The following is a 21,849-nucleotide window of genomic DNA, read 5'->3' as shown; positions in this document are numbered from 1 at the left end:
TACAGCTAAGTTATGCTGCCATCGTGTGGTGAGTGGGGTTACTGCACAACTGATATTGTAAAGTAAAATCCAGCTTTATCCTTTTTGTCTTAAAATGTTTCTTTTAAATGTTTGAAATCTGGTCTGAAATATTACTCTGCATCTGTCAAGATCTTCCCTGAATAGCTCAACTCCTGATTCACACCTGTGTAAGGAAAATGTCAGAAATGGAAAAGAGATAACAACTTTCTATATATAAAGTTTTATACCGATAGGGTTCCAATTAAGACACCCTCTGCTACCCTGAGAGGGTTTATCTTAAATGCCTGGGGGTAAGTAATTTCTATTTGGCCTGTATTTGCTGTCAGCGGAGACCACGCGCGGCTGCCGTGCTGGAGGTAGCCTGGATGCTATTATAAAGCCATGACGTCTCCTGACTTCCATACTGTCCTTTTTGTGTTTGTCCCTCGCCTCCAGCGCCGGGAGCGTGCACGTTTTTAACCCGTCTCTGGGCTGTCTTGCAGGCAAGGGCCCAGAGAGCTTGTCGGCCGGACAGGGTCTGAACGATAACGAGTGGCACACGGTGCGGGTGTCGCGGAGGGGGCGCAGTCTGCAGCTGGGCGTGGACGAGCTGCAGCGCGTGGAAGGTAACGCCCCCCCCCCCCCCGGTCGCTTGCATCACACCACCCTAGCAGACATTAGCTAGCAGACATTACATGTGTTTCAGGGGGAGGAGGTAAGTGGGAATACAGCAGGCAGCCAGGTGCAAAGCTGCAGGTCCGCCGGGTCCACGCACGCCCACTGCTCGGGGACGCACTCACAAATACAAAGACTTTTCCAGGACTTTTCCGGTACTAAGCCCATACATAAACAGCCTCGTGACACGAGGCGCCGAAGTAGCGGCCACAAGCGGCTACGCTGTCATTTCTTAGATATTTTAGTCTGCGCTTGGCTCACTGGCGACTGATTTGATCATTCTCCTGAAAAGCAATTAACTTCCTCGTAGCCAGGCGATGTCGCTGCCAAGTACGTTAGCTGAAGGCAGCAGAGAGACGTGCGTCTGACTTTGAGTTCTTTAAAGTTAGGAATAACCTCTAGACGCTGCTGTCTTTTTTTTTTTTTTTTTTTTTTTTTTTTTGAGCAGCAATTTGCTTAATTACACATTAAACCTGAACGGTAGGCGTGTGTTAATGTCAAGCATGACAGTTCCTGGTGAGTGGAACCTGCAAAAGTTCTGTCACCTTATTTTTCTCTACGAGCAGTGGTTACAGGCTTGAGTACGTGCTCAAAAGATAGGGGAGTTGAGTCAAGTATTTTGAATATGTATAGACACTCACGTAAAGTAGATTCCCACAAGGCGATATTAGACAGGGCCGACTTACTGCTGCCCAACTCATCTTTAAGGAGCAGATGCTCTGAGCAGGGGGCAGAGAAACTCCAGCAGATAGTTAGATTCCCTGCTTCAGCACCTCCCAATTCAGCTCCTCCCATTTCAGCACACCCCATTGTATTGTGTAACCTTTTAATAGTCTCTGTCACCGAGCGTCATTGAAGAACCTCTCGGAAGTCTCGGAAGTCCTTTGCATGGACCGTAAGTGCAGAAAAAAAAAGTCAAATACAAGAGACTTGACAACTTAAATTCGATTTCAGTTTAGTGCAGTACTTACAGCCAGACCCTGCGCTGGAATGAGAGATTAATCTGTCATCTAAGAAACGGACCCCGTTCAAGTGCACAGAGTGAGTAATTAATGAAAAAACGCTTAGACTTCTGTTGAAGTTCAGCTGTTAAGTTGGGGGGAGGTTTTTCTCTTTTTTCAGGGAAATATTCAGACGTTAGTATCTTCAGACATTTTGCAGAACTTCATACAGTGGGCATCCATTGTACTTCACACACTTCTTCAAATTTATTAACAATAAGGAACGTTTTCAAATCCCAGGTAAATGACGCTGTCATCCCAGCTTGACTCCGCTCCTCTATCCTGCAAAGCTGTGGAACTAAGATTATTGTGGAACTAAGTTATTTTAGCACCAATCATACTCTCACCTACAGGGAGTTGCAATCCGCGTTACCACTGGGAAGATTGTTGCTCTGGCTAGCTTGTGTGTCTGTGGACAGATAACGGAGCATGCTGATTTCAGTACGATGCAAGTGTGTTTATTGCACGTCTTCCTAAAGAATGACGATTGTCGAGCAAACAAGGAGCGAATGTGACGCGGCTGGACCGCCGGCGTTCTGTCTGTCCTCTGCATGTCTGAAGTGGAGATCCCCGGCGACCACACCCAGCTGGAGTTCCACAACATCGAGACGGGCATCGTCACAGAGCGCCGCCACCAGCCTGTGGTGCCCTCCAACTTCATCGGGCACCTGCAGGCGCTGGCGTTCAACGGCATGCCCTACATCGACCTGTGCAAGAACGGCGACATCGACTACTGCGAGCTCAACGCCATGATTGGCTTCAAGAACATCATCGCCGACCCCGTGACCTTCAGGTCTCGCTCCAGCTACGTTGCCCTGGCAACCCTGCAAGCTTACTACTCCATGCACCTGTTCTTCCAGTTCAAGACCACCTCGTCCAACGGCCTCATCCTCTACAACAGCGGCGACGGCAATGACTTCATAGTGGTGGAGCTTGTCAAAGGGTAAGTTGGAAGCAGGTCAGACAGAACAGCCACCCTGCTCTGACCAGTGATCTTGCCGGGACTCCGCAAATCCGTCTCAGGTAGCTTCTGGTTTACACGGAATCGAGTGCTTGGTTTCAACCAAATGTGCAGTCGCGGGTACTCATCTTTGATCCGATCTGTTTCCTAGGTAACCATTTTATGGATTCCGAGGTCAGGAATAACTCGGGGCCCTGTTTTTAATCGAAAGAATCATTAGCGTGACACGGATTGGTGTTATCAGCACTAATTCTTTTTTAATTTCTCTAAATGGTTAGGTAGACAATCTGCAATGCTGAGGCACTTTTTATAAAATAGTTTGGCATGCTGTTGTTTCCTTGGTAACGCTTGCTTGGTGCCGAACCCAGCATAAAAACTCACAAATGAGTGAAAAACGGACACCTCAGATACCTCAGTAATGATTTCCTCTGTCTGGCAGGGAGTTTGCTGATCATACCCATCACCACACTCTCTGTGTGTGTGTGTGTGTGTGTGTGTGTGTGTGTGTGTGTGTGTGTGGTTCATAATGGTGACTCTGGGCTCACTATTCTCCCCCTGCAATCTCCTCTCCCAGCTACCTGCACTATGTAGCAGACCTGGGCAACGGTGCCCACCTCATCAAGGGTAACTCCAACAAGCCCCTGAACGACAACCACTGGCACAACGTCATGATCTCCCGAGACACTAACAACCTGCACACCGTCAAGATCGACACCAAGGTCACCACACAGACCACCATGGGGGCCAAAAACCTGGATCTGAAGGGTAGGCTGGGCTCCTCCCACTTTGTCATCTGCCGAGTGTGCGCGCATGCAGACGGGGGTGGGGGGCTTAGATAGCGAGGGACTGCGTGTTCAGAATTTGCTGTCACACGTGTGCTTCGTAACGCTTACAAACAGACAAGGAGAAGCAACGCTGTGGTCGAGGCACGTTTTCTGTTCCAGGCGTCATCACGGCCACAAACGGCGAGCACTGGCGCACGAGAACCTCTCCACTCAGCTGAGGCGTTCCTTAGTCCGTTCTCATCTCGTCCTGGTCTGTAGCGCCGCTGCCTGCGGAGTCCTCGCTCTCCAGTTCCCGTCTGCGTGTAGCGCGAAAGACGAGTTTGTCGTCTTGCTGTTTCAGCGTCGGGGCCCCGGCGCTCACTGATGGTTTAATGTGCAGTTGTATTTACCATCAGTGATGATGCGATGCAGTACGGCCTTCCCGGGTTTGTTTCCGTGGCGCCTCCAATCACAGATCATGCAGAGCTTTAGTCTGTATCGGCTGTGTTGGTCTCGCGACGTGAGCGCGTCTAGCTCTCGCGTGGCTGAAGTGCGAACCCTGCGCACGGCTTCCAGATCGGCAGGTTAACGTGAGCCACGCGGTGCTCAAATGCTGCGTGTGCATGCAGCATACGGTTTTGTAACAGGTGCTAAAAGTGATCTGAACCACAGCAGCAGAAGAGAGATTAATTCACATCAATTATGTCAATGTAAGTAGCTAGAGACTTTAATGTTGTTGTTGTTGTTAGTAGTATCAGTCCTAATGTCTCTAGCAGAGGAGACGTGCCTCACTTTAGGTAATGAGTAAAAATGAGGGTTTTATTATAAAAAATATTAGGTATTTAGGTCACAATTAATGCAGTCCTAAGTAATGCATGAGTTGTCTTGAAACACAGTGTTTACGGAGTCATGGAAAGTAATTTTGAACTTCTTATGTTAATAAAGAACTGAGCTTCAGTCTTCAAATCCTCTGGTCTAAACGCCTGGGGCTCTTTGTGTTATACGTTCACCTCTGGAGTGCAATAGCGCCACATGTCCACAAGATGGCTCACAATCTTATCTTCTCCCTTTGCAGGGGACCTTTATATTGGGGGTGTGGCCAAGGATATGTACAGGGACCTGCCCAAGCTGGTGCACGCCAGAGAGGGCTTCCAAGGCTGCCTGGCGTCCGTGGACCTGAACGGCCGGCTCCCTGACCTCATCTCTGATGCACTCGCTTGTGTGGGTCAGATTGAGAGGGGCTGCGAAGGTGAGACATGCACTGGCCATTAGGTGGCACTATTGAACTCCTTTCTTGCTTTCATTCTCTGATTTAGTGTATGTCTGTATGTATGTATGTATGTATGTGTGTATGTGTATATGTATGCATGTATACATGTATGTGTACGTATGTAAGTATGTATGTATGTAGGTGTATATATACACACATACATGCATACATGCGCACACACACATACATGCATGCTCATTCACATTTTATACACACACACACACACACATATATATATATATATATATATATATATATATATATATATATATATATATATATATATATATAATATTTGAAATGTGAATGAGCATGCGTGCATGTGTGTGCATGTATGTGTGTATATATCATTTTTCCTTCAAGCTCAGGTCTACCAGAGGCCTTGAAGAGCTTGAGGGTCCTGTGTAGTTTCCTGTTCCCAGGACTGCACCTTTCTGGACAGAGATCTCAGATGTTGTTCCTGGGATCTGCTGGAGCCACTCTCCCAGTTTGAGGGTCACTGCCCCTAGTGTTACCATGGGAACCACTGTTGCCTTCCACTTCTCTTCTAGCTCTTCTCTCAGCCTTTGGTATTTCTCGAGAAACAGAGGGAGAACCAAGTGGCAGGGATCATATACAGGAACATACACAGTGCAATGCGGTTTTCCCAGGCTGTTGCCATGACACCTCCAGTCACAGATGCCTGAGAGCCGGACACGTTCAAGCCCAGCTGGGAGGAACCACAGAAGGTGGTGAACAAGGCTGAGATCCTGTAGGACCTCCAGACCCAGACAGATCAACGGATGATATGCAGAAAACAGCAGTGGTAATTATGTGGCAGTGCCAAGTGATGGAAACATCCAAAGGAATGAACGCAAAAGTTGGAAAAAATACCAGAGGCTGTAAAAATAAAAAAAATCAATAGTTGTCCTGTTGGTGATGGCCACGGTCAGGGGAGGAGAGGCTCCATGAGATCCCAGAATATTAGATTTATTTTTTTCAAGGACAGTAAGTTAGGCAGTTTTTTTGTACTAAGCACAAAAAAGGGTTATGAATGCAACAAATTGGTGTTAGTGATGAATGTCATTTCATGTTAGGTGTAAAAAAAAACTTTTTTAAAAGTGTGATCACAGTAAGATTTTTCTATGTGTGAGTGAAACCTTTTGCAGTCTCTTATATGCTCATCAAACACAGACAGGCTTAAGTCACACTTGAAAACAGTGCGCTCGTTTCTGTGAGAATCTCTTGGAAGGCACGTGCAGTTTAACAACCATAGGAGGATGCGGGTGGGCGAAGGGGATTTAAAAAAACACAAACCACCTCTCTGAAGATTTTAAACGGGAGTGGATGGAGAGAGGACAGTTCCAGTGTGAACAGAGTTGAGCAAGGATGCCCAGAGGACGTTTATTGTGAATTCAGTCTGGAAAGGATGGAGCGAAGACGCTCGGGGTGAGTTTAACTGGGAAAGGCTGGAGAGAAGAAACGTGCAGTAAGACTAGCCATGGAAGAAAGACCGTCCCTCACATCCTGCACAGCGCGTCACTTGGTGATGTCACATCCTCCAGATGTGAGCGGAGCGACGAGTCTCTCTCTGTTCCCGTGACCGGTTGGCTGGCTGTACTGGTAATGAAGCGGCAACGCGGCAGCCCCGAGCTGCTGCTCCCAGTATGGTCCCAGCATGCTGCCAACGGTTTGCACTGAGCATATGCCCGGCCCTGCTGAGCAGATAGCGGCTCGCGCACACCTTTCTGCTGAGTGCGTCGTTTTAGCTGCTGCTATGAAAGCCTTTATGTTTCTGGGCTTTTTGTGGTATGCAGGGCGTTGTATAAAGTTGGGCTTCAACGGGTTCATTACGGATGTACAAATACATTTGTTATATACATATGATTAGAAGAATTGAGTGAGGTAAATCAAGCATGTAAATTACAGACATAGCACTGAGAATACAACTCACATGATGGAGACAAAGATCTTAAACACTTCTGATCAGCAGCAGGAAGTTTGGACCCTATCTAACCTTTGATGGTTAAACAAATTTTGCAAATGTACTCCAGCATGAAGCAGCAACAATAGCACATATTACTGTTACAGAAATCCAGATTTCCAGATATCGATGGCAAGCTGGTTTAACTTTTATTTCTATTTTTCTTGATATGAATTCAGTTTGTACATGTGAAAATGTAATTTTGGATATCAAGAATTCAGTATTTTCACTTGTACAAATTATATTTTTGATATCAAGTAAAAATTAAAATTTAAGAGAAGAAACTGAATTATTGATTTCAAGAATTAAATTTTCACATGTACAAATTAAATTCTTACTAGTAAAAATTTATTTTACTAGTAAATATCTTATTTCTCTACTACTGATAATTCCTCACTTTTCCCATCCATTTTAATTGGGGGAAACATTTTTACTAGTAAGAATTCAATTCTTACATTTTACATTTACACTATTAAAAAATAAATTTTTGATGTGAAGAATATAATTTTTACTAGTAAGAATTGACTTCTTGATATCCAGAATTACATTTTCACATGTTTAAATTCAACTCATGACATTAAGAAAAATAGGAATGAACACTAAAACACTGTTCCAGAAATCGAGGCATTACCTTGGTCTCAGGCAGGATGTCCCAAACTGCAGCCTTACTTACACAAGACATTCTTATTTGGCCATTTTCCACATTGACAATAAGCAGCTAAAACAAACCGTAGTTTCGTCGTGCTGTTCTCCCACATATATTGTGAATGATTTCTCAGCTTGGCCTCAGCCTAAAGGGCACCTGGCTTGACTTGTTTTGAATTCCAGTAACAAACGTGAACGCAAAGTTCAAACACACGTGCACACACACATACACATGAACACACTCATACATGCGCAGACTCCTGCGCATGTCCCGCACCCACACGTGAGCGCGTGATCTCGCGCAGAAGCTCGTGAAGTTCACGCCGCGGAAATGGGGCAAAATGTCCCTGCCAGAGGAAAACTTTCCCATCGGAGTTTCTCTTGCAGGAGACTATCTCTTTATGTAACGCATGTTTAGCTCTGTCCTTGCTGCGCCCGATCTCTCAGCTTCTCTCTCTCTCTCTCATCTCTCTCATCTCTCTCTCTCTCATCTCTCTCTCTCTCTCTCCTCTCTCCCCTTCTCTCTCTCTCTCTCCTCTTTCCCCTTCTCTCTCTTTCCCTCCCTCCCGCTCTCTCTCTCCCTCTCTCTCTCTCTCTTCCTCTCCCTCTCTCGCCCCTTCTCTCTCTCTCGCTCCTTCTCTCTCTCTCCCCCCTCTCTCTCTCTCTCGCCCTCCCTCTCTCTCCCCCCTCTCTCTCTCTCCCCTCTCTCTCTCTCTCTCTCTCTCTCTCTCCCTCCCTCTCTCTCCCTCTCTCTCTTGCCCCTTCTCTCCCTCTCCCCCCTCTCTCTCCCTTTCTCTCTCTCTCTCTCTCTCCCCCCCCCCTCTCTCTCTCTCTCCCTCCCCCCCTCTCTCTCTCCCTCTCCCCCTCCCCCCTCTCTCTCTCTCTCCCTCCCTCCCTCCCTCTCTCTCTCTCTCTCCCTCCCCCCCCCCTCTCTCTCTCTCTCTCTCTCTCTCTCTCTCTCTCTCTCTCTCCGCTTCCCCAGCCATGTGTCTGTGTCCAGTGTCTGACGCGTCTCAGTATTATTACTAACAGCTCATATTTCTGCCTCCTTTTCTTTCCTCGATTTGTTTTTGTTTTTTTTTTTGCTGACAAAAGTTACGTTGATGAAAGCTGACCTGCAAGGTAGATTATTTGTTTGTCTTATTTGTTTGACGCTCGGTCTGAAACCGCTGCATTTTCTGCCATTTCCACCATCATCATCATCATCATCACCATCACCATCATCATCAGCCGTGTCATTCCTCCAACCGTCACCATGCTGACCTGGCCAAATTCAGGTTATTTATACCCTCATCAAAACGGACAAATTTCCCAATCCTGAATGCGACCCGCCCATCTTTGCATCTGTGGTGATGGGGTTTCCCTGACGGGCCAGTTTTAAATCCCACCAACATCCCACCCTTTCTTTTATTCCTCTGCTTGTTTTTAGCTTGCATGCTCTCAGTATGGTCCATGCTCCACTCACCCACGACTGGCGTGCAATGCCTTACAAACATTAGACAAAGTTTTAACATTACTGCTTAACTCTGATGTAATTATGTAAATAACCTCCAAATGATCAATTCCATCACAGTGCTTTATTCCACCAAAAATGCCGTAAATCCTGTAACATTCCATAGTGAGAGACGTCGTAAAGTTCCATAATATTCCCATGATGTTTGGCAAACCTTTTTGAAGAAACTGTACAAATCCTGCTACAGTAACCCACCAGAAACACAGAATACACCAGCAGGTTGAAGCCACCTTTTTATTTGCAGAACATACTACCACATTTAGATCCAGTAAGTACATCACTTCTGTTAATTGAATGAGCTGAGCATTCCTGTATTATGCAAGTATAACGATGTAATTAAAAATAACTGACAATAAAAATAATAACAGCACTCTAAAATGACTCATAAATCATTTCAGCAATTTTTTGTGCTAACATTTTCATTTCACCAAGTCCTCTCATTAATTCAGGATGGAGAGATGGACACACATTCTTTGCCTCTTTTTAATTTCTCTCTAACCCCCCCCAAACACACACACGAACACTGTAACCTCTTCCAATTCATCACCTGATCTGCTCGGGTGTGACAACTGCCACCAGTGTCCTTTCGCGTGACCTATGCAGGACACCAAAAGGTTGTTTTCTAAAAAAAAATATTGAAGAGGACCAAAGCCTCCTGCATCCAGCCCGCTAACAGTGCTTCTTTCTGTCCTGTTGTGTAATGTGTGATGCACTTTGTACGACTATAAGCTAAAGCAGAGGAATCCAGAGGCAAAGAGAATTATGAAAGTTAAATCTGCATAAAAGCATCGTAAACATCCTTAAACGCGTCTAACGCTGGATAAATGCGGGATTGACTTTGTTCTGCATGAGTGTTGTGTGTTCCTTCTTTTGCAGGTAGTGTATGCTTTTTGCACCCTCTGTCAGCTTTTTGTGTGTGTTTTGTCTTGGTAATATTCCAATGTGTATGTACATCTAAGTTTATGACTGCACAGAGATCATTTCGTGTCAAGATGAAGAAACTATATTAGTCAACTTGATTTGGTGTTTGTAGGATTGCAAACTTTTGTCTCATCTGGGAAATTCACTTCAAGCATTTGCTATGTGGTTGAAGTGACCCACGGCCCACAGAAAGTCTAACCGTTCTGTTCCTGTTGGGTTACTGCTCTCTCCCACCGGCTGCGTATATGTGTATGTTTTCTAAGGCAGTTTACTTTCCAAACATAAAGCAAGCCTGTAACTTAACTCACGGACGCTGCTATGGCAACAAGCCCAAAGTAGACGATTTCAGAAATAAGCTGAACTAATGCCAAGAGTGGGAGGTAACGAGATCTAAGCACTGAGCGTCTCTCTCTCACCCCCCCCCTTCTCTCTGCGTGCGTGCCAAACGCACATGCCCTCTGTGTGTAGGTCCAAGCACCACTTGTCAGGAGGACTCGTGTGCCAACCAGGGGGTGTGTCTGCAGCAGTGGGAAGGTTTCAGCTGTGACTGCAGTATGACCTCATTCGGTGGGCCGCTGTGTAACGACGGTGAGTGGGACAGAGAAGCCGCCTACGTTCACACATCTCGCCCCGCACACGCATGGACAGAGAGGAACTGCTCGCTGTGTGGAGTTATTTATTGTGATTTGTTTACTCAGTGTAATAAGATCACACTTTATTCGCTGTGGAGGCTCAGTGCACATCTCAACACACACGCACGCACACCACACACACACAAATAAAGTATTAGTGCAAATGACACACAGGAAGCAAAGGGGATAAACGTTTAACTCCTAAACCTGAGTGACGTGGGAGTGGGTCCTGAAGCTAGCAGTTCGAGTAGTGTAAAAGCACATTTAGAGCTTCATATATCACAAGGCCTTTCATTTAGCTTGTAAACATGCACGTTACTCATGGACGCAGCGTTTAAGCACAGGAGCGTGTGAGACCGAGGGTAAGTGCACCTGGCGTGTGTGTGTGAGACTCTCTGATCTTCCTTCCTGTTTCAGTGTCTTAAGCAGTCAAAAATTGCTTCTTTGACATTTCAAAGGTCATTGAAGATGTGCGAACTCCATTCCGGCTGCCTTACACTGTAATTAGTAGACGGTGACAGGGTGTGACCTATAAACCCCATTATCTAGCACTGTCTGAGAGCCATACTAGCTAAACTGCCCGTGTGAAGAACTGGATGTCTAAAAGATCCTTATTACGTTTCTTTTGCTTATTTGTCTTAAAATGTACACTTCTTTTTGTTCTGTTTCTATGGGTCAATCAATGTTTCCGTTTCATTCAATAAAATAGAAACTAGTAGCAGTACTGTGAAGGCAACGTATGAGATTAATTTGTATCACCATTAATGTTAATAGAATATTTTAGATTATATTTATTTATCTGCTTATTATAATGATCGTTATTGTTAAATGCACATTTGGCATAGCACTGCATCTTTTACAAAGGGAGAAAAAAAAATCCTGTATCTTAAATATAAACGAGGTTATAACAAATGGCTTCATGAAAGGTGATGTGACCCATAAGCTCCTCTGGATAGCTGGTCCGTGTGGAGGCAGAGCAGGCGTTTGCGATGCCAACATGTGCGCGAGAGTTTTCAAAGGCAGGGAGGTGCTGTTGCTTGTATGTAAAAGGAAGGAAAATTAACACTGAAACAAGGTGCTCGTGACGCTGTCCTTATTACGCACTAGGTTTTTATGCCAGGGCATTGGTTAAGAGGTGTGGTGTTTGAGAGGTTGGGTTCTGTGGAGTTGGAGCAGTGGTCTACGGGTGCTAGGACCTTCTAGGAGGTCACCGAATGGCCGTGCTTTTGGGACTTGTTTCTCCGAGCCCAGGCTTGTTGCTAAAACCATAACTATGCTGTGAAGTAGATGATTGATGAAGTTTATGAAAAGAAAACATTTTATGGGTAGTTCTGTAGATTACGAGAGACCGCTTCTGATATCCTTTGCTTTAATGAAAGAGAGGTTAAGATTTATTGGATAAGAAAAAAATAGTGTGTCTGTAAAGGTTTAATTTTATCCTGCTGTTTCTTTGCTAATAGATAATCTGACACACTATTAGATTAAGTCACTGAAATCCATGATTATATTAGTTTGTGCTTTCTTCTCCCCTGTACTTCTCTGTAGAAGATGAGCTCCACTGAACAGTGAAAGGTTTCTCTAAGCAACCACAGAGCGAGAGAATGTCTAACTCTCAACCCTACAGCGTGAGATTCTCCCACAGCCACATAGCTTGAGGGTGTGAGAATACAGTGTCCAAGTAGCATTGCCTGCTTTAGCCCTGTAGGTGTCTCTGAAGAGCCAAACAGGGAGCCAATCAGGATTCAGATTTCCAGAGGAACCTAGTAGAGAACTGCCCACACGATCATAGCATCACAGTTGGGCAATGTGCTAAAATCTGACCCTCTCTCTCCCAGACCTTCTTGTTTTGAGTTACAGCTTTAATGACACGTTCACTGGGCTTCCAATTTCTCTCAGTATCAGGATTTGGTTGTTTTTGAGCGGTTCTCAGAGGAGACAGTCTGAAGGTTTGGAAATTTGCTTTTGTTGGACGTCCAGTGGCAGTCCGCACACTGCATGCTGTCCTACTCATGTCAAACTCCTGCTCGTCCAAATCATGTCAGACATGCCAGCCTTCAGTGCAAGCAGTCGGGAGACACCGAGACTGCATTGTGTCCTCCTTTCTGTTCAATAAAGAATTGTGTTAGCCAAGTGGTATCAGTTATCAGATATCCACTGAATGGCGTTTAATAGCTTGCACACCTGGCTAGAAGAGGAATTGGTGCCAGATAATTGGAGCATTATTGCATAAAGCTGTAGTTGCTGCTGGTATGAGTGAGGTGTGTGTGTGTGTGTGTGGAGGTACCAACTCATGCTTATGTGTGTGGAGGTACCCATTCAAGCTTGTGTGTGTGTGCACCCACTCACGGAGCTCACTGAGACACCGCCAAGCGTGATGTCCGTGCGCTGCCTTGTCTGTCCGTATGTCTGGTCGTCCTAACTGGGCAGGCCAGATCCACAGCCGTCTGCTGTAGTGGAGAACTTCACGTCCAACGTTTTGCTTTTTAGAAGATCTGTGACCACAGTTCATACTTTGTATTTTACATTATCTTGCTTTTTTATGTGAGGTTGACATCAGTTCATCATAACAGCAAAATCAATATTAATTTTGAAAGCTGTATGCAGATATCCACAGAGCCATCAAGACTGATGCAGGATTGTGTTTTCTCCCGGTGGAAGTTGATAGCTGTGAAGCCTGCAAACACCCACATGTGTCGAACTTGACTTTGTCACGTTTTTTTTTCCCCTGAACGCGGTACGTGCAGTTCCTGACGGCATCATGTGGGCCTCGGGAGTGGCGTACGGTGGGGTGACGCTATAAACCCCTTAACAGCTTACTTCATAACACATTCATTGCTGTTTAAAACAAACGTTCGCTAATTTGATTGTGGGAGTTATTTAGGAATGCAAGTAGTTTTTCTTCATGGTATACGACCGAGTTGCAATTGCTAATGAAATAAAATGGCTATTGCTGTATAATTTCCCAAGTCTAAAACCTCCCTGACTGTTTTGTTAACTTATTGGGGTATGATCTCATAGTCCTGCTTTACAGCGAGGCTCCGTATGACATGTAAGTCTGAGGAAGTATTGTTTAATAAAGGGAGTATTGTAATAAACGGGGGGGGGGGGGGGGGGGGGGGGGGGGGGGGGGGGGGGGGGGGGGGGGGGGGGGGGGGGGGGGGGGGGGGGGGGGGGGGGGTGGTTATTGCAGTGGAGAGGACATGGAGCGTTGAGTTCCTGCCTCCGTCAGGGGAGATGGGAGATGCCGGTGATGTGCGCCGGCACACTGGACTTGACAGCTGTATTTATAGCTTTATTAACAACTATTTGCAGAGTGCGATTATATGCTTGTCCGTGCGTGAATGTCACTCCAGACCCTGGTAAGGAGTGGGGTGGGTGGGGGGGGGGAACCCACACACACACAGACACACGCGCGCCGCACACAACACGCGCACACACAGGCGCGCACACACACACACACACACGCACACATACACACACGCACACACACGCACACATACACGCACGCACGCGCACGCACACAAAATCCTCCAAACTCCATTTCCACGTGCTTACACTGGAGTAGCATGCAGAGCTGTTGTTTGTCCTTAAGGTCCACATTGTCTACTGGCTGCCGGTGAACATGTTATTGAGCATGTGTGCTTATTTCCAGGCTTAATAACTACTGACTAACTGTTCCCAGGCGGGTGTAGCGTGTACGGAGCACTTTTATCAGCACTTGGTGTCAGTGTGTGTTGGTGTATGCTGAGCGAAATCGACACCCTTGATTCTCTGAGGTGAGCTAATGCCCCACCTTTTTTGGCACATTTGCAAAGCTGGATTGTGAGGAAATGCAAATAAATCAACCAGCTGTGCGGGTGTGCTGGCAGAAGGCAGGTTAGGTGGAGCACTGCATGCTGCAGCACGTTGTGGCTCCACTGCACTACTGCAATTGGGCCCATTACAGCGCTCTGCCTTATTTGGGCTTTCACAGACGTCTGTAACTTCCTGCGCGTTAAATAGACCAGAGGACCGTCTAAAACAAAAAACAAAAGAGTGATGTCAGACCCAGGGATGTTAATCACTGGTGTCTATTTCAAATGAGGACTTTAAAATAAGCTGTAAATTAGCTGAACGAATTCCTTTTTTATGTCATGTGGAAATGAACGTCTGGACGCCACCGTGTTATTTTACGACAGCAGCTGCGCGGTTAGTAGCACGGAGTATGGCTTCTTGCTGGCTAGGTTATGGGGGGGCTCACGTCTCATTTTATGCCGAGCTGAGCAATTTCGACACAATTTTTTGCGCTTAACTGAATGACCTCATGCTCTGGCATGTGAGATCGGATCATATTACTTGGCCCCATGCTAATTTGCTTTCACCGTTCCTTTTGGTTTGGCTAATTTGGGCAAAGCTTGTGTAGTTTTACGCGACCTCAGAGAGTGTGTGCGTCTGAGCCCGGGAATCCGGGCTTAATGAGGTATGTAGTTAAGTCAGAGACGCAGCCCTTGCATATGAATTCAATCTCGCTTATGAATGTTGTAAAAATATCCAAGAATTAAGCTCTGTTTCCAGGATTGGTAGTGTCAGACCGGCTTTGCACGGCAGGTGTGTGTGTGTAAGCTGCTTCTACAAGCTCTGCTACATGACGAGGAACAGGCATCACCAGCCTCTGCAAGAGGAATCTGTTCAGAACAAGTAAAGCTTTGGGCTAAAAACATTTTTGAAATGTTTTGAATATTTTTATTTATTTCTAATAAATAAATAATGTTTAAGTGTTGTGCTTGAACCTTGGAAGCAGCCTTCCCAGTGGCGTGGAACGGAAGTTGATGGAGGTTTTGTTGTTATTCTTCAGTCAGGAAAACGACAAGACAAATATTAGTTTTGTCGGCCTGTAGTGTGACGCTGACGCTTTCTTGTCCACATTCCGTGCGTGCTGCATTGTAATTACCCTGTCTAACCATTAGAGGGCAGCCAAGTACCAAATAACTAAACCTTCTGCAGGAAAGCGCGATACGGTGACGTTTGGTGCGATGGACCACCATAAAGTCGCGGGACGCATTGTCACACGTCCTTCCTATAGTCCTTCCTGATGACGATGCTGAGGTCATCTGAGCGCTGGTTGATCAAACTCCCTGTTTGTTTCTGATGAGCCGGACTCTTGATGGAACACCTTGATAGCCACAATTACGCAGATGGCGACGCTCATAAACGCACTGAAGAGGGGGATCTCTGCGGCACTCGCTCTGACTGGCCAAAAACTCTTATAGCGCCCCCCAGGGGAGACATGCGGTCATGTGGCACGTGCTAAAGTAAACAGGCTAAGAAAAGGTGGTTTTCATGGGTTGTCATGGTTTCAGAGCCCGTCTCCGGCGCCGCAGCAACGTGGGAATATGGTGGACGTGTTTGGTGGAGATGTTTTAATAAAAAAACGGTGGACACGTGGAGACTAAAGGAACAAAGCAGAACGTAGGAAGAGTGGGAGCCATTGATCATGTCACTCCAAGTTGACTTTTGGGTTGTGGGGGGGCCGAGCTCTGATTGGCTGGTCAGGAGGGATATGGAGCTCTGCTGTAGAAACAGGCCATGCTGGTATGAACCCGGCGTTTGTGGTTTCATCCACATCTTGCCCTTCTCGAGAGACACACACACACACACACACAATCACTATCACGCACGGTTGGCTTTTCCATTTGAGACTATTTGGTGGACAATGTTCTTTTTTTATCAGTGAGTGCGGCTAAATTCCTCCACTTCAGCACCAGTCCCGGTGGACAGTGCTCACTCACCAAGTCCGCCTGCTTCAGTGCAGCACGAGAGCTCCCGCGCCCCTGAATGTGTGTGTGTGTGTGTGTGTGTGTGCGCACGAGCGCGTGCTCGCACACAACCTTGGCATAAAAGACAGCGAGGGGCTGTGTGAACTCGCTCGCTAACCGGCTGACGTCATGCCCGGCCGTCAGCTGGATAACTGCTCTGCCTTCCCAGCACCGGTTCGCGACGCCTTCCATTTCCGGACGCTCGCCTCAGAGGAGCGAGGAAGAGATGTGAGAGGGAACGCCTCCGGATTGAAGCGGACAGCCATGAACAGCCATGCCTGTTATCCACCTTGGAGTTTGGGAGTCGCCGAGAAGTAGAAAAGAAGAGACGCATGACGTGAGCGTGTCTCCGTCTCCTCTGTCCTCACCTCTGGTTCTCTCCTGGTCCAAATGGACCCTTTTCCCCCTGCAGTGAGCCCCAGCTGCACTTATTTGCTGAGTCGGAGTCTCTCCATTTGCATAGCTGCTCTCTCTCTCGCTCCCCTCATCTCTCTCTCTCTCTCTCTCACGCTCTCTCACTTCTTTGCTGGCTGCTGAGTCTACCCCTCCCTCTCCCTCCCTCCCTCTCCCTCCCTCCCTCTCCCTTCCTCCCTCCCTCTCTCCCTCTCCTCCTCCAGCTCTGTCCCTCTCTCTCTTTCACACAAGCCTCCGGAGCCGCGTCGCCGAAGCCTCGTGGCTGACTTACTGCTCCGGCTCCAGGTGCGTTTCCATGTTCGGGAGGCGCGCGGGCGCATAGGATAGAGCACGTCCCGCTCCGTTGGCTCCCCGGGCGACGCTCCCCGCCGTCGGGTGGGAGATGCACAGCGCAGCCTGGAGAGACTCTCCCCAGGCGCTCTCTGACAGCAATCGGGAAGAACAAGAAAACTTGTCCGCCCTGCCTTAACACGTTAGTCCCGGTGTGCTGCGCAGCGAGGTTGGAGAGTTTGGTGGAGGTTTCCTGCGCTTCGCTCTTTGTGTGCGTGGAGAGTGCGGAAACAGAGGGAGGAGTAGGGAATAGACTCGGATCGCTCATTCCAACTCCGAATGTGTCCTAATTTTGTGGGGGGGTTTTTCCTCCTTATTTTCCCTCACAGTTGAAAGTGTCCTGCTGCAAAACTGGATTTTCTGTAACCGAACACACTTTTGGCCGTCTTCTCCTGCAGGTCTTCGAGCTTGTTTTCATCGGCGTTCTGTATCTCTGTGGATTATCTTGTCTTTGGGATTTTTACATTTTTTATATATTTTTTTTACCGAGGGTGTGTGCGCACGCGCGTGTGCATCCGGGTGTGAGTGAGCGCACGTGGGGCATGGGCTGCCGGAAGCAGTGAAGCGTGGGCGCACGTGCGTACGTGTGTGCCCCCTCCCCTCAACGCTGCCCTTGCTCCTCTCCTCCGCTGGCCGGCCGTCTCAGGGATGATGCTGAGGGGCAGGAGGCCGGGGTCACGGCTGGCCTCGGCCGCTTACGTGGCCCTCTGCCTTGTTGCCCTGGGGGCCTCCGCCAGCTCGGAGGCCCCCGCCGGGCCCCGACGCGCGCGTCCACCTTCGGGAGGCAAACATCACCACCCAGCTCCCGTCGCCGTTCACAGATCGCCCGCCTCGCTGCGCGCAGGTCACGGTGGGTAACCAAGCAAACTTACCGCGCACGCACGCACACACACACGCACACACACACACAGCATTGCTTTCAAGGCTTTCTAGTTCATGTGACTGGTTTTGCTCACGTATCAAATTCGATCCCTCCGCGCAGACTGTCCTTCTGTGTTTTATCTGTCGTTCTGTTTTTCCTCCAGATTTGGCTATTGCACCCCCCCCCCCCAGGTTTAATCCAGATTAGCTTCCATCCCCATTTGTCTCTGTGCGCGTCTGTGGCTCAGATTACACCTCTGCATCACTTTTCGTCTTCAAAAGGGGTAAAGGTGTGTTTAGTGGAAGAGGCTAAAGGTAGCGGTGGAGATGAGGAAGATGAGGAGGAGGAGGATGATGATGGGTATAGTCTGTGATGGGTTCTGGTGGGTTGTCCAGGCTTTCTTGCCCAGAGCTGATTGGTCATGGGTTTAGAGTCACGTTGAGGTGGCAGGAGATCCAATTAGGCCTCTCAGCTGGAGCCTGTCTGGAGCGCAGACACACACACACACACACACACACACACACACACACACACACATCAGTCACCTCTACTGGAGAGACAGGTACTCTGCCTGTGACAGGGAAATGTTTCCCCCATGTCGTCCTCCAGTTGAATTACAAAACTGACCTGCACTCATTGTCAAATCGTTAAGGTTCCATAATTGAGTCTGAGATCTTCGACTTCAAATTGCCTGGCTGTGATTGGTCGAATAATGATGTCGGTTTGAGGCTCTGTGTCTTAAGGAAGGCTGAGCATAGGAACCTTCCTACGTTTTATTTTTAATGGCTGCTTGTGAAGATTTTGTGGATGCATCCTGGGATTTTTTTCGGGTACACATGAGAAGGCTTTTCACCACTTAAAACGCACGTTCATTCTGACAAACTACTGTAGCGTGGGGGATTTCTTAATTAAGCTTTTGGTTTGGCTTAAGGTTAAGGGCGGGTGTAACTACTTGTTCATAGGAATATAGGGAACACTCTGGAAGATCTTAACATGCGTGTTTTGTGTGTGATGCATGTGTGTGTTCTGATGGGTGATTTTGTGTGATGTTCTGGTGTGTTTTCCAAAACACCCCTTACAGGTTTTCCCTGGGCACTGTACTGACTGTGATTTGCACAGCCCTTCTAAACCCGTTCTTTCCTGACTGTTCAAATTGCAGACACACAAGTCCCTTTGTCTTCTCTCCCTACCTCATGCGTGTTCTTGCATTCTTCCATTTCTCAGGCACGCGCTTCTTCCGATTTTAAACATGGCACTCTGGAATTGTCTCCACTGAACGTCGCGTCTCGACACGGAGACACGTTCTGTGCACGACGCGAAAATAAAATGCTGTCATCAGAGGCTCCCTCTGCCTGTGTCCACGGTGATGGAGCGATGTCCTGACCTCCTGGGACCAAATGGGGTTAGTCACGAGGCCAATTACACCTTCCTGGTGGCTGGGTTTTACGGTCAGAGCCCAGAGCCAGTTGGCCTGCTAGAGTGAGTCGTCAGTGAAGTCCTCGGTGAAGTTGTATAAGGATTATTTTTCAAATAAAACTTGGCCACTAGCGGTGTATTGAAGCCTTGTTTGAAAATGTCGGCCCAGGAGTGAAAGGACAAACCTGATTTGCAGTGTTTCAGGTAACGGTGAGCTACAAATTTTTTCCTTGTGTTGCAAAGCATATACCAGCAAGATTTTAAGACTTAGTTTTGCCATGAACACATCACCTTTGTCTAATCTATCATTATTCCCCTTGTTCCAGAATGTCAGTGGCTGATTTTCGTGGAATATTCATGCAAACTGAACAGTATTTAAACGGAACGTTACACATTGGCGCGTGTGTGTTATTTGTCCCTGCTTGAGTGAGGGACAGGGCATTGATTTCAGGCTGCGTATGAGGGAGCGGCTTCCTCTAGAACGAGCAGGCCCTATTCAAATCGCCATGTCAGGTCCGAGCCACCAGAGGGGTGAGTTGGGCGGGGGGGGGGGGGGGGGGGGCAAGCTTTTTCCATTGGGTGCGGATGATGAGTTGGAAGGAGGAAAAGAGGGAGAGCGGGAGGGAGAGAGAGAGAGAGAGAGAGAGAGAGAGAGAAGAGAGAGAGAGAGAGAGAGAGAAGGTATTGTGAGCATGGTGATGACCGTTGTTCTGCACTCATCACCCAAGACTGCGTTCACACCGCTGAAAGTTTTAATGCTGCCTTTGTTCCTCTAATGCTTTGCTCTGTCAAAGCCAGGGATGCATGTAAGTGATTATAATCAACGTTAATGGTCTCTGCCTTAAGTGCTAACGAAGGAATGGATTAGAACCACGACAGCTTCACTGCAGTGCTAGTGGTAGGAGCGGGCCGGGACCGAGCGTGCAGGACATCTGAGAGAGGCCTTGCGGTTCACACTGTTGTTCCTGGGCCTGTGTGTTGTGAATTGTGTGACATAATTAAGTTCTTGGCAGAGACAAGTGCCAGTCAGAGGCGGCTTGTGACAGCAACACCATCTGATAAGATTCTGGGTACACGATCTCCCTACACAGGGGATCTGCTGTGGTTATACATTCGCAAAGCGAGTGGGAAAAAGAACCTCTCTCCTCCTCTCTCCTCTCCTCCTCTCTCCTCTCCTCCTCTCCTCGCCTCCCCTCACCTCCCCTCCCCATATCTGGTCTCTCGTCTCCTCCACAATATGTAATTACAGCCTTGTAGTCATTGAACTCATTTCAGTGTCTTGAAGGCATCTCAGTGTAATTGCGTTTGGCAGGCTGACACCCCCCCCCCACCGCCCCCAAACCCCCCCACCTCCACCCATGGACATCCAAGCAGACGGAGCTGGCGGCTTCCCGTGCCCGTGGTGGAGGCAGAAGTGACTAGGCTGGGCCGTCACCCAGAGCTATGAGAGAGCTGATTGGAAGTGATGCTCGGGAAGTGTGTGTGTGTGTGTGTGTGTGTGTGGTCGGGGGGTTCTGACTAATGCACCCGGCTTTTCAGAGAAGCAGTAAGAACAATGCAGGGATGTCTGAGTGCTTCTTTCCTTTGCCTTTATATCTAGAGCAGGTTGAATGAAGGTAGCTCAATACCCAGAAGGCTGAAATTATAATCATAAGCTCTCTCTCTCTCTCTCTCTCTCTCTCTCTCTCTATCTCTCTCTGTCTCTCTCTCTCTATCTCTCTCTATCTCTCTCTGTCTCTCTCTCTATCTCTCTATCTCTCTATCTCTCTCTCTCTCCCTCCCCCTCCCTCTCTCTCTCTCTCTATCTCTCTCCCTCTCTCTCTCTCTCTCTCTCTCTCTCTCTCTCTCTCTCTCTCTCTCTCCCCTCTCTCTCTCTATCTCTCTCTGTCTCTCTCTCTCTATCTCTCTATCTCTCTCTCTCTCCCTCCCCCTCCCTCTCTCTCTCTCTCTCTCTATCTCTCTCCCTCTCTCTCTCTCTCTCTCTATCTCTCTCTCTCTCTCTATCTCTCTATCTCTCTCCCTCTCTCTCTCTCTCTATCTGTCTCGCCATCCCTCTCTCTCTCTCTCTCTCTCCCTCCCCCTCCCTCTCTCTCTCTCTCTCCCTCTCTCTCTCCCTCTCTCTCCCTCACCCCCTCCCTCTCTCTCACCCCCTCCCTCTCTCACCCTCTCTCCCTCCCTCCCTCTCTCTCTTTGTCTCTCTGTCTCTCTCTTTCTCCTATGATCAACCATTCCCTGTCTTTTTGTACCCATGCCAGGGAGAGATAGCAGCGTAAATGTAATGTGAACCAACAACTCTCTGATCATTAAATTCTGAAGTGCAGTTAACGATGAGGCGCCTTTTCGTAGCTTATATGAGTTGTCTATTAGCAGATACGTAGATCCATAGTGTATCTGCGCACACGCATGCACACACACTCACAGAGAGAGAAAAAACCATGTCAATCACACTGCCATATGTATAAATAACACAGTAAACACACCAGCAAGCAAGGAGTGACACTCACACACGTACGAATCGAATACAAACAGAATCTGTACGAAAAATGCCAACCAGCCATCGTAACAATTTGCAATGCAATACAAATTCCAGGGAGCAACGGCAGTATTAGTCAGAATTGCATGGTGGTGCCCAGGGTTTCCAAAGCAGCGTGACGTTTCGTACAGAGGTCCCGCATCACGCGTCTGTC

The 21,849-nt window shown here is 47.7% G+C and overlaps 1 protein-coding gene across 30 annotated transcripts in view; it reads left to right on the top strand.

The window, feature by feature from the left end:
* The window catches only part of LOC113578995 (neurexin-1a-like), a 233,413-nt gene that overhangs the window by 105,325 nt on the left and 106,239 nt on the right, over positions 1–21,849 (top strand). For 17 of the 30 annotated variants that reach the window (XM_027012603.2, XM_027012602.2, XM_027012605.2 and 14 more), the window contains 5 exons: positions 504–626; positions 2,238–2,619; positions 3,212–3,402; positions 4,477–4,650; positions 10,182–10,301. In XM_027012603.2, the coding sequence (XP_026868404.2) occupies positions 504–626; positions 2,238–2,619; positions 3,212–3,402; positions 4,477–4,650; positions 10,182–10,301 (990 nt within the window). Of the gene's footprint in view, positions 1–503; positions 627–2,237; positions 2,620–3,211; positions 3,403–4,476; positions 4,651–8,374; positions 8,402–10,181; positions 10,302–21,849 lie in introns of all 30 variants that reach the window. The other 13 variants (XM_035529938.1, XM_027012592.2, XM_035529937.1 and 10 more) reach the window with 1 other exon arrangement.

The sequence above is a fragment of the Electrophorus electricus genome, chromosome 9 (genome assembly GCF_013358815.1).
Source record: "Electrophorus electricus isolate fEleEle1 chromosome 9, fEleEle1.pri, whole genome shotgun sequence".
Lineage (NCBI taxonomy): Eukaryota > Metazoa > Chordata > Actinopteri > Gymnotiformes > Gymnotidae > Electrophorus > Electrophorus electricus.
The sequence above is the reverse complement of the archived record's forward strand: the minus strand, read 5'-3'. Positions and strand labels throughout refer to the sequence as shown.